This window comes from Gnatocerus cornutus, chromosome 5 (genome assembly GCF_029298725.1).
Source record: "Gnatocerus cornutus isolate USDA-ARS CGAHR chromosome 5, icGnaCorn1.1, whole genome shotgun sequence".
NCBI lineage: Eukaryota > Metazoa > Arthropoda > Insecta > Coleoptera > Tenebrionidae > Gnatocerus > Gnatocerus cornutus.
This window is the reverse complement of record NC_142237.1, coordinates 19,342,287-19,355,213: the sequence shown is the minus strand read 5'-3', so window position 1 is coordinate 19,355,213 and position 12,927 is coordinate 19,342,287. Positions and strand designations below refer to the sequence as shown.

The 12,927-nt window shown below is 33.1% G+C and overlaps 1 protein-coding gene across 2 annotated transcripts; it reads right to left on the bottom strand.

Annotated features, from left to right (window-relative positions):
- Positions 1-6,996: 6,996 nt before the first annotated feature.
- On the bottom strand, positions 6,997-12,651 carry nrv1 (nervana 1). 2 transcript variants are annotated; one of them, XM_088036755.1, is made up of 6 exons: positions 12,424-12,651; positions 8,158-8,415; positions 7,939-8,108; positions 7,806-7,892; positions 7,586-7,760; positions 6,997-7,541 (listed from the first exon to the last, which is right to left on the bottom strand). In XM_088036755.1, the coding sequence occupies exons 1-6, from the start codon at positions 12,563-12,565 to the stop codon at positions 7,432-7,434; spliced, it is 942 nt and encodes a 313-aa protein (XP_087892881.1). In that variant the 5' UTR covers positions 12,566-12,651; the 3' UTR covers positions 6,997-7,431. The 2 variants fall into 2 exon arrangements, with proteins under 2 accessions (XP_087892881.1, XP_087892880.1); XM_088036754.1 differs by having other exon boundaries at positions 7,586-7,892.
- Positions 12,652-12,927: the final 276 nt, after the last annotated feature.

Genomic DNA, 12,927 nt, shown 5'->3' with positions numbered 1-12,927 from the left:
TTTCAAAATGAAAATGACGTTTAATAGCATTGAATTATATATCAGTCGAAAGAGCAGCTTAAAATCTATCTACTGGCCAAAATTGAGATCTATAGGACAAATAGTTTGCGAGTTATGGCCAAAAATAAAAAAAATGAAAAATTTTCATCGTTTGAGTCGCAATTTTTTTTCGCGAAAAATCGACTATCGAATTTTGGACTTTCAAGCACTTTTTCTAACGTAAAATGAGCCGAGAAAAACGATGGCGCAAACCGCATCTCAATATCTCTAATAGTTTCCGAGATATTTAACTTTGAATATTGGGAAAAATGAGAAAAAATGAAAATCAACTATCCGAAATTTTGATCGGCCATAACTCGGTTATTTGCAGTCGAATCTGAATTTAAATCCCAGATTTGAAATCTGCGTAAAATTCTGCGTACACTGGTGTATAATAACTCAAGTTTACTCTAAAAAATAAGCGAGATATCGATATGAGAAGTTTGGCCATAGTTTTAGGCATGAATTTCTGCGAAAATTTGCAAACTTCGACTATTGGAAAATCTAAAAACTATTTCTTATGTAAAAAATCGCGAGAAAAACGATGCCACAAACCGCATTCCAATATCTGGAATAGTTTCCGAGATATCGAGCATGAATTGTTTAGAACCTTCAAAAATTTGGCCATCTGGCGACAACCCAAAATTTCAAACGGCCATAACTCGGTTATTTATTGACAAATTTTAAAAAAATATCATATTTCTGGATTTAGCGTGAAATTCTGCGTAAAATGAGACCAAATTTGTTGAGTTTGCTTAATAAATAAACGAGGCATTGGCCATAAACTGTTTTGAAAACATCATTTTAGGGTGATTTTCAATCAATGTTTTCAAAATGAAAATGACGTTTAATAGCATTGAATTATATATCAGTCGAAAGAGCAGCTTAAAATCTATCTACTGGCCAAAATTGAGATCTATAGGACAAATAGTTTGCGAGTTATGGCCAAAAATTAAAAAAAATGAAAAATTTTCATCGTTTGAGTCGCAATTTTTTTTCGCGAAAAATCGACTATCGAATTTTGGACTTTTAAACACTTTTTCTAACGTAAAATGAGCCGAGAAAAACGATGGCGCAAACCGCATCTCAATATCTCTAATAGTTTCCGAGATATTTAACTTTGAATATTGGGAAAAATGAGAAAAAACGAAAATCAACTATCCGAAACTTTGATCGGCCATAACTCAGTTATTTGTCGTCGGATCTGAATTTAAATCCCAGATTTGGAATCTGCGTAAAATTCTGCGTCCACTGATGTATAATAACTCAAAGTTACTCTAAAAAATAAGCGAGATATCGATATGAGAAGTTTGGCCATAGTTTTAGTCATGAATTTTCGCGAAAATTTGCAAATTTCGACTTTTGGAAAATCTAAAAACTATTTCTTATGTAAAAAATCGCGAGAAAAACGATGCCGCAAACCGCATTCCAATATCTCAAATAGTTTTCGAGATATCGAGCATGAATTGTTTGGAACCTTCAAAAATTTGGCCATCTGGCGACAACCCAAAATTTCAAACGGCCATAACTCGGTTATTTATTGACAAATTATAAAAAATTATCATATTTTTGGATTCAGCGTGAAATTCTGCGTAAAACGAGACCAAATTTGTTGCGTTTGCTTAATAAATAAACGAGGTATTGGCCAAAAACTGTTTTGAAAACATCATTTTAGGGTGATTTTCAATGAATGTTTTCAAAATGAAAATGACGTTTAATAGCATTGAATTATATATCAGTCGAAAGAGGAACTGAAAATCTATCTACTGGCCAAATTTGAGATCTATAGGACAAATAGTTTGCGAGTTATGGCCAAAAATTAAAAAAAATGAAAAATTTTCATCGTTTGAGTCGCAATTTTTTTTCGCGAAAAATCGACTATCGAATTTTGGACTTTTAAGCACTTTTTCTAACGTTAAATGAGCCGAGAAAAACGATGGCGCAAACCGCATCTCAATATCTCTAATAGTTTCCGAGATACTTAACTTTGAATATTGGGAAAAATGAGTAAAAATGAAAATCAACTATCCGAAACTTTGATCGGCCATAACTCAGTTATTTGTCGTCGGATCTGAATTTAAATCCCAGATTTGGAATCTGCGTAAAATTCTGCGTCCACTGATGTATAATAACTCAAATTTACTCTAAAAAATAAGCGAGATATCGATATGAGAAATTTGGCCATAGTTTTAGTCATGAATTTTCGCGAAAATTTGCAAATTTCGACTTTTGGAAAATCTAAAAACTATTTCTTATGTAAAAAATCGCGAGAAAAACGATGCCACAAACCGCATTCCAATATCTGGAATAGTTTCCGAGATATCGAGCATGAATTGTTTCGAACCTTCGAAAATTTGACCCTCTGGCGACAACCCAAAATTTCAAACGGCCATAACTCGGTTATTTATTGACAAATTTTAAAAAAATATCATATTTTTGGATTCAGCGTGAAATTCTGCGTAAAATGAGACCAAATTTGTTGAGTTTGCTTAATAAATAAACGAGGTATTGGCCAAAAACTGTTTTGAAAACATCATTTTAGGGTGATTTTCAATGAATGTTTTCAAAATGAAAATGACGTTTAATAGCATTGAATTATATATCAGTCGAAAGAGGAGCTTAAAATCTATCTACTGGCCAAAATTGAGATCTATAGGACAAATAGTTTGCGAGTTATGGCCAAAAATTAAAAAAAATGAAAAATTTTCATCGTTTGAGTCGCAATTTTTTTTCGCGAAAAATCGACTATCGAATTTTGGACTTTTAAACACTTTTTCTACGTAAAATGAGCCGAGAAAAACGATGGCGCAAACCGCATCTCAATATCTCTAATAGTTTCCGAGATATTTAACTTTGAATATTGGGAAAAATGAGAAAAAACGAAAATCAACTATCCGAAACTTTGATCGGCCATAACTCAGTTATTTGTCGTCGGATCTGAATTTAAATCCCAGATTTGGAATCTGCGTAAAATTCTGCGTCCACTGATGTATAATAACTCAAATTTACTCTAAAAAATAAGCGAGATATCGATATGAGAAATTTGGCCATAGTTTTAGTCATGAATTTTCGCGAAAATTTGCAAATTTCGACTTTTGGAAAATCTAAAAACTATTTCTTATGTAAAAAATCGCGAGAAAAACGATGCCACAAACCGCATTCCAATATCTGGAATAGTTTCCGAGATATCGAGCATGAATTGTTTCGAACCTTCGAAAATTTGACCCTCTGGCGACAACCCAAAATTTCAAACGGCCATAACTCGGTTATTTATTGAAAAATTTTAAAAAAATATCATATTTTTGGATTCAGCGTGAAATTCTGCGTAAAATGAGACCAAATTTGTTGAGTTTGCTTAATAAATAAACGAGGTATTGGCCAAAAACTGTTTTGAAAACATCATTTTAGGGTGATTTTCAATCAATGTTTTCAAAATGAAAATGACGTTTAATAGCATTGAATTATATATCAGTCGAAAGAGGAGCTTAAAATCTATCTACTGGCCAAAATTGAGATCTATAGGACAAATAGTTTGCGAGTTATGGCCAAAAATTAAAAAAAATGAAAAATTTTCATCGGTTGAGTCACAATTTTTTTTCGCGAAAAATCGACTATCGAATTTTGGACTTTTAAACACTTTTTCTAACGTAAAATGAGCCGAGAAAAACGATGGTGCAAACCGCATCTCAATATCTCTAATAGTTTCCGAGATATTTAACTTTGAAAATAAGGAAAAATGAGAAAAAATGAAAATCAACTATCCGAAACTTTGATCGGCCATAACTCAGTTATTTGTTGTCGGATCCGAATTTAAATCCCAGATTTGGAATCTGCGTAAAATTCTGCGTCCACTGATGTATAATAGCTCAAATTTACTCTAAAAAATAAGCGAGATATCGATATGAGAAGTTTGGCCATAGTTTTAGTCATGAATTTTCGCGAAAACTTGCAAATTTCGACTTTTGGAAAATCTAAAAACTATTTCTTATGTAAAAAATCGCGAGAAAAACGATGCCGCAAACCGCATTCCAATATCTCAAATAGTTTTCGAAATATCGAGCATGAATTGTTTGGAACCTTCAAAAATTTGGCTATCTGGCGACAACCCAAAATTTCAAAGGGCCATAACTCGGTTATTTATTGACAAATTTTAAAAAATTATCATATTTTTGGATTCAGCGTGAAATTCTGCGTAAAATGAGACCAAATTTGTTGAGTTTGCTTAATAAATAAACGAGGTATTGGCCAAAAACTGTTTTGAAAACATCATTTTAGGGTGATTTTCAATCAATGTTTTCAAAATGAAAATGACGTTTAATAGCATTGAATTATATATCAGTCGAAAGAGGAACTGAAAATCTATCTACTGGCCAAATTTGAGATCTATAGGACAAATAGTTTGCGAGTTATGGCCAAAAATTAAAAAAAATGAAAAATTTTCATCGTTTGAGTCGCAATTTTTTTTCGCGAAAAATCGACTATCGAATTTTGGACTTTTAAACACTTTTTCTAACGTAAAATGAGCCGAGAAAAACGATGGCGCAAACCGCATCTCAATATCTCTAATAGTTTCCGAGATATTTAACTTTGAATATTGGGAAAAATGAGAAAAAACGAAAATCAACTATCCGAAACTTTGATCGGCCATAACTCAGTTATTTGTTGTCGGATCTGAATTTAATTCCCAGATTTGGAATCTGCGTAAAATTCTGCGTTCACTGATGTATAATAACTCAAGTTTACTCTAAAAAATAAGCGAGATATCGATATGAGAAGTTTGGCCATAGTTTTAGTCATGAATTTTCGCGAAAATTTGCAAATTTCGACTTTTGGAAAATCTAAAAACGATTTCTTATGTAAAAAATCGCGAAAAAAACGATGCTGCAAACCGCATTCCAATATCTGAAATAGTTTCCGAGATATCGAGCATGAATTGTTTCGAACCTTCGAAAATTTGACCTTCTGGCGTCAACCCAAAATTTCAAACGGCCATAACTCCGTTATTTATTGACAAATTTTAAAAAATTATCATATTTTTGGATTCAGCGTGAAATTCTGCGTAAAATGAGACCCAAATTTGTTGAGTTTGCTTAATAATTAAACGAGGTATTGGCCATAAACTGTGTTGAAAACATCATTTTAGGGTGATTTTCAATCAATGTTTTCAAAATGAAAATGACGTTTAATAGCATTGAATTATATATCAGTCGAAAGAGGAGCTCAAAATCTATCTACTGGCCAAATTTGAGATCTATAGGACAAATAGTTTGCGAGTTATGGCCAAAAATAAAAAAAAATGAAAAATTTTCATCGTTTGAGTCGCAATTTTTTTTCGCGAAAAATCGACTATCGAATTTTGGACTATTAAGCACTTTTTCTAACGTAAAATGAGCCGAGAAAAACGATGGCGCAAACCGCATCTCAATATCTCTAATAGTTTCCGAGATATTTAACTTTGAATATTGGGAAAAATAAGAAAAAACGAAAATCAACTATCCGAAACTTTGATCGGCCATAACTCAGTTATTTGTCGTCGGATCTGAATTTAAATCCCAGATTTGGAATCTGCGTAAAATTCTGCGTCCACTGATGTATAATAACTCAACGTTACTCTAAAAATAAGCGAGATATCGATATGAGAAATTTGGTATAGTTTTAGTCATGAATTTTTGCGAAAATTTGCAACTTTCGACTATTGGAAAATCTAAAAACTATTTCTAATGTAAAAAATCGCGAGAAAAACAATGGCGCAAACCGCATTCCAATATCTGGAATAGTTTCCGAGATATCAAACATGAATTGTTTCAAACCTTCGAAAATTTGACCATCTAACGAAAAACCCAAAATTTCAAACGGCCATAACTCAGTTATTTGTTGACAAAAAATTCTCATGTTTTTGGATTCAGCGTGACATTCTGCGTAAAATGAGACCCAAATTTGTTAAGTTTGCTTAATAAATAAACGAGGCATTGCCCAAAAACTGTTTTGAAAACGTCATTTTAGGGTGATTTTCAATCAATGTTTTCAAAATGAAAACGACGTTTAATAGCATTGAATTATACATCAGTCAAAGAGGAGCTCAGAATCTATCTACTGGCCAAATTTGAGAACTATCGAACAAATAGTTTACGAGTTATGGCCAAAAATTAAAAAAATGAAAAATTTTCAGCGTTTGAGTCAGAATTTTTTTTCGCGAAAAATCGACTACCGAATTTTGGGCTTTTGAGAACATTTTCTAAGGTAAAATGAGCCGAGAAAAAGAATGGTGCAAACCGCATCTCAATATCTCAAATAATTTCCGAGATATTTAACTTTAAAAATTACAAAAAGTGAGAAAAAATGAAAATCAGCTTTCCAAAATTTTGATTTGGAATCTGCGAAAAATTCTGAGTACACTGATGTATAACTTAACATAACTTAAGTTTACTCAAAAAAATAAGCTCCAACAGACGTCTCACTTTATGAACACACCCCAGCGCGAAAACTCTGCAATACTCTGTTCTTGGGCTTTTGCCTTTCGGGTTTATTGCACTTCTTCAGTTTAATTTTTTCACTGTGATACTATAGGTAAAGGATACGAAACTTGTTCCTGCAAGAAAAATCGGTATTTGGCCTATTTCCACAGCTATTCTTCTAAAGCTAACACTAAAAAAAGAAACGTGGGAAATTAACGCTGATAAGTGAAAATGGAAGAGGCGGGTGGAAACTGTTAAAAATTGATATTCCTTGCACGAAACAAACAAGGTCGATTCGTATGTGGATTATTGGCTGCATCTCTGGCCTTGATTTTATCGAATCCATTAAATTCGAATGAAAAAACAAACAAATTGTAAACAAGTCAAAACACTTAAAAACAGACAAATAACGAGTAAAAACGGTTATTTCACTACCAATTATTTCAGTGGCAACACAAATGAAAATACTACTTCTTGCTGTAAAATCACATGAAACATGAAATGCACTCTGAACAATTTATTTTTCTAAAAATAACACTTTCAATACACATGCTTACAGTAAAATTTGAGGACATCTGTCCAAAAGGCCACGTGGAAATGTCGCAGTACTACTATATAAAAACAAATTAAAAAAAACAAACTTATTAAGGCACAATTAAAAACAATAACAGAGACAATAGAACGTAAAATTCGAATGATAAAACGCTTTGTTATTATAGAAAATACAACTTACTTCCACGCACTCTGGAAAACAACATTATCACACCAATTTCAAAGCAATGACTCTATCTTAGGCTACCACTTCTAAAAGCTAAAATAAGTTAAGTACTCTTTGTACCTAATACGCGGTGAACGCAGTTTAAAAACGTAAAATAAAAAAAGAACAAACATAAACGAGTAAGTACCGTGCCTAAGAAGAATAGAAAATTAGCAAAGACTAATCTATTAGGACTTCAAAATGAACGGAGCCTTCTCTTAGTAGGTCGCTTCCTCGGTATCTTATGTTTTTAGCCCAAGCTCTGCATTCTATGCTCACGATGACGTTCGCTGCAACAACAAATAAGAGTTGAAACTTTTAAAACAGTCCTTACGTTTGGGGTTCATGATCTGCACGGCCACGAGAGGGCTGAGGTAGTTTTTAGCGTTGGTATAAGGAAAATAGTACGCGGGAAATCCCTGCTTGGGGAAGTACTTGAAGTCTTGAACGTTCTCCCTGTCCACGGTCTTCTCTCCCTGGCAGCTCACCCAAACGAACTGCTTGGTTTCCTGAAGATTGACCATAAGTGGCGTTTTAAACTCAAGTTCACTTACTCTGTCCACAATGTCTGCAAAATCCTGACTATATTGCTTCATTTCTTCTGTGGAGTTGTCGAAGTACTCGGGCTCCCAACCGTAGATCTGCAACACTTTAATAATACGAAGAAACGTTTCTCTAGTCACTTACTTTGTTTAGTTTAAGGAAAACACAAGGCGAGGAACTGTTGAATCCGTACGAGTTACTTCTAGAGCAGTCCATAAACTCTTGAATATTCACCTCGCAAACGTTTTTATCTTTAGGTCTCTTATCAAAGTCGCATTTCTCGAAATTTTTCCCATTCTGTTCGCCCAAGTACGCTAAAAAAACACGTGAATTTTTTATAGAGGCATCAATAACTCACGTTACGTGCTAAGAACTGGTCAACAAGTTTCACCCACTTTTCCACTGTTGTTTGGTTCTTGCGATCGTACCAAATCAACGAGCCTTCCTCTGTTCGGTTCGAAATCGGTCTGAAACCGAGACCTGGATTGGTCCCTATTAAACTTCTTTCTAAAGTCCATCGAGGTACCCGGTCATCCAACGTCGCTAACAAACCTTGCATACAAATCGCAAACAAAGCGGCTAAGACTATGTAGAAAATCGAGTAGAATATGAGGAGCTGACCTAGAAAAAATATTTGAATAAGACAGAGAGTTGTTTGTGGCTGAGTCATGATGGATGTTGCTTTTGGGAATTTTCCAGTTTACTTAACGCGATGGGTGGGATTGAAATTAGAAGTGTTTTATTTCGGGATTTGAAGAGCGACGAGATTAAGGTGTTAATCGACGCTCCAGGTCAAGGATTTTCAAAGTTGGCGCGGCATTGAATAAACCCCATTGGTTCGAGGGTGCGACTTTTAATCGCGTAGGCAACCAGTAATACATCTTTTTCGAAAATTACTGTAAATCATTATCGACTGATTAGCAATTAACATTGGATTGTTATTAAAACAGAATGAACTCGGAGCTAAATACAAAATAATGAGCATGAAAATAATTTCTACACCCTCAATCCTGGGAGTGGTCATTCCGACCCAAATTTTCCACAACCCCGCTGTCACGTCATGTGTAATTATAATTTATCTATGATTCGCGTCTCCATGCTAATTGTTTGTAATACTTTTAATGTCCCTCGGCGTTTAAAGATTCGATTAGATACGTAAAACTGAAAAGGTTTACAGAATGCCCAGAAAATTCCGAATGAAACTAGTGCAAACCGAATTAATAATACCTGCTTACGTCGAACCCCGTATTTTTAGCTTGGGGTAGAATGTACTCGAGATCCCTCGCTGTCTTCTGATCTAGTTCGATATAATGTCATAATGTTTATAGTCAACACGGTTATTTACTTTATTTGGAAATGAAACTAACGATCGATGAGATTTACCCCACACGACTTAATTACCGAAGTTTATTACCTGTAACTTCATTGATTCTCGACGAAATTAAAAAAAAAATCTGTGATAAAAAGTTGCAAAATTGATCAGATAATCCAGCGATAAATAACGAATAAACTGCTTAAAATTCGGATCGGAAACGTTATGCATGCTCTAATAATATGTTAATGTTATTTATAGAATTGGGTCGTAATATCCACATCTGTTTTGCGAACACTTGGGAGGGGCAATTTTTGAATCCTTACTTTGGGCGAATCTTTATTTATTAGCAATGCTTCTAGCAGTGTCCGAAAAAACTCAATTTTGCTATTCCCCGGTGGAAATTGTGGCCAAACTTCCGCATCCGGCGATGAAGCGCTGTTTTTTAATTATTCTTTATAGCAACTTCCTTGTTATTACAATTAAAAACGCATTGACCATGCAGACATGTTTGTAAAACAACTCATTTCTGTGACGGATTATTTATCCAGGCTTTTTATTATAAAGTCGGGCATTGATATGCACAATAAAAGAACAGTTAACACCAACTGTGGTGATCGCATTTCACTATGAAATACGCTGAGAACTGCAGAAAAACCAGAGCTTTGTCATTAGTTTAATAAAAATCGGAAGAAACTTTGAACCAACGCCAGCGGGCGTACGCTTCTTTGAGGTGTCATCGACCTAAACAAGGTGGAACTTAGAACGAGGTGGAAGGTAGATAAAATAGAAATTGTTATAATTATAATTACAAAGAACTAGAATTCTACATGAAAAGGGGCTGATTATTATAATTACAGTTCAAGGATGGAACGATTTGTTTATTTTCTATGGGAAAAAGTTCGGATTATGTGAAATGAAAGAAAAATTTGTTGCAATAGTATAACCTCTTGCATTTTATGAGGTTGTAGCTATTCAAAAAATTTGCTGATGAAGAAGTTTCTCAATTTCTTCTACAGATCAATTTTTTTTAAACAGAAAGTGTAAAATTACGACTCTTTTTTAAATTAAGATAATTCTACTTCGATTTTTGGAAGAATCGTTCTTCTTATCCTGCGAACTGACTGTCCCAAATTTTAAAATTTTAGACCTGCTGGAATACATTTTAGAAATTCTCATTTTTAGAACCCACAAAAAATTTCCAATGTTCTATTGAACCTTGTAGCCCTTGTAGTTTTGAAGCTACGCCCATAAAATTTTGGGAGATTATTATTCTTATCCTGCAAAATAACTGTCCGTAATTTAAAAATTTTAAACCAGAAGAGTCAAATTTTAGAAATTTTCATTTAAAATTTTGAACGTTTTCTATTTGAACCTGAATTTTTTTTAGTTTCGATGCCAGAGCGATGAAAATTGAAGTGACTACTACTTTTGGCCGTCTAATTGACTACTCAAAATTAAGTTTACTAAGTTTTAGAGCAGTGGAGAATTTTAAAAATTTTTATTTATAGAACGCACAATATTTTCTGTTGAACGTTGTGTAACTCTGGTAAGTTTGAAACTACAACCATGAAATTTAGAGAAATTATTGCTCTTATAATGCAAAATGATTATCCAAAATTTCAAAATTTTAAAGCAGTTAAGATAAATTTTACAAATTTTAATTTTAACAGTCCAGAAATTTTCACTAATTTTCTATTCGAACCTGTAATTTTGGTAGTTTTAATATCAACGTGATGAAATTTAGGAAATTTACTAGTTTTCACTTACTAATTATTGAATAATTTCAAAATTTAAAACAATGAAGACGAATCTTAGAAATTCTCGTTTTTACAAGGTATAAAAAATGTCCAATATTGAACTTTATATAACTCTGGTAATTTCGATATAAAACCGATGAAATTTGAAGAAACTACTACTTTTGGCTAATTGCTATTCTAAATTTCAAAGTTTTAGAGCCATGGAGACAAACTTTAAAAAAAATTATTTTTAGAAGGCAAAAAAATCCAATATTTTCGTTTGGACTTATTGCTCTTACAATGCAAAATAATAGTACAAAATTTAAAAATTTTAAAGCAGTAAAGACAAATTTTACGAATTTTAATTTTTAGAACTGTCCAAAAATTTTCACCAATTTTCTATTCTAACTATAGAAAAATCTGTACTTTTTAAGATTATTTAAGATTTTATGCTGATTGTAAGTATGTAAATCAATTTGAAATTTGTTTATTTGACAGATTTTTGAAAAAGAGTCATTAAAACCCTGCAGACGGCATCATTATTAAATTACAATTACAAAATTACAAATACAATTTACTAATCAGAATTACAATTGATATTTTCTGATATTAACTTGATCCTTTCTGAAATACACTTGGAAATGGTGTAGATTTCACTTTCTAATTGACTCAACTTCTAAAATTTTAGAACAATGGAGACAAATATTAAAAATTCAAATTTTTACAAGCCACAAACAATTTTCAATATTTTTCATTGAACTTTGTGTAGCTCTGGTAGTTTTCATGTAAAAGCCATGAAATTGGGGCTGATTACTACTTTCCAGTTATTAATTGACTGCCACAAAAAATTGTAGAGCAATTTTATAGTTTTTCAAAGTTTTTCTTTTGTGTTAAAATCAGAAAAAAGTGTCCACTGACAATTTCTTTATAGCTAGTTCTGAGTAAAATTACTACCTAATATTTTAGCTTTTGCTTGTTTGGCCATGATTCACAACAATTCACAGAAGCTACAAATGTAACGAGAAACATTCATTTCGTCCAGTGAAGACAGGAAACAAAATTGATTGCCTACAAAAAATCAACAAAATTAATTATTCAATTACCACCCCTTTTAACTGACCTAAATTATTGACAACACAATATAGTGAAAATTTCCCTAACTACGACCCTAAAAGTAAACAGGACAATGTCAATAAACACTTTTTACCACCTGGCACTTTGTTATAAAAATTGATCTATTACGTAATTCGTACTTAAACACCGAAATAATAAAACAAAATAAAAATTATAGAAACGATCAGAGAAAATTCAACTTGTGATTGGATTATAAAAAGAATAGATCTTGGAAACACCCATTAAATAATACGGTCATTACGCAATGTTTTTGATAAATAAAATATATCATAAAAGTGCCATATTGATCACGTTTATCGTGGATTAATTTGGGGGAAAAACCGCGCAATTTTGGAATCGGAGCCAACGCGAAAAAAGATTCCTAATGAGGTTTCATTACAAAATCCCAACAGTATCACTTTCAAGCCGCTCCAATAATCGAGGAAAAACTCAAAAACAAGTTACCCCAGTTCTTTCCGGTCCTTCCAAGAAACTCTTTGGTTGAGGGATTATAAATAGCCGTTTGAAAGGCTTCCCATTTTGTCTGATGCTGGTAAACGCGAAATTCGAACCCTTTTGTACCATTTTCGCTTTCTTTAGCAGCCATTTATTTATTCTATCTTCCTTTAATTTATGCAATATTGGAACACGCTTAACGCACACGGTTTGTTCACGAGCACCTATCACACTGACGCTGCCCACGGCGACTAAAGTAGACTTGTTCACTTCTGTTGGCTGCCTAACTAAAAGGAAGCACTGTATTGACTGATGAATGAAATGGCAATGCCATCGATAACTCAGAGTCGCCAAGGGATGGGTCTCGTTTATTTGCTTATTATCGTGTTATGCACTAATTAACTTTGTTGTCTCTGACAATTATCTGTATACCTACGTCAGGACACACCTGAGTTGGAATCAAATAAGAAACCAATTGGGAAAGCAACAAGAATGTGCAGAAGCGCCGGGCAA

Coding starts and splice junctions, on each gene's coding strand:
- nrv1 (XM_088036754.1), bottom strand. CDS start 12,565: ATGGCTGCTAAAGAAAGCGAAAATGGTACAAAAGGGTTCGAATTTCGC. Junction 7,893..7,938: donor TTTTCCTTAAACTAAACAAA/GTAAGTGACTAG, acceptor AAAGTGTTGCAG/ATCTACGGTTGGGAGCCCGA. Junction 7,542..7,585: donor GCAGATCATGAACCCCAAAC/GTAAGGACTGTT, acceptor TTGTTGTTGCAG/CGAACGTCATCGTGAGCATA.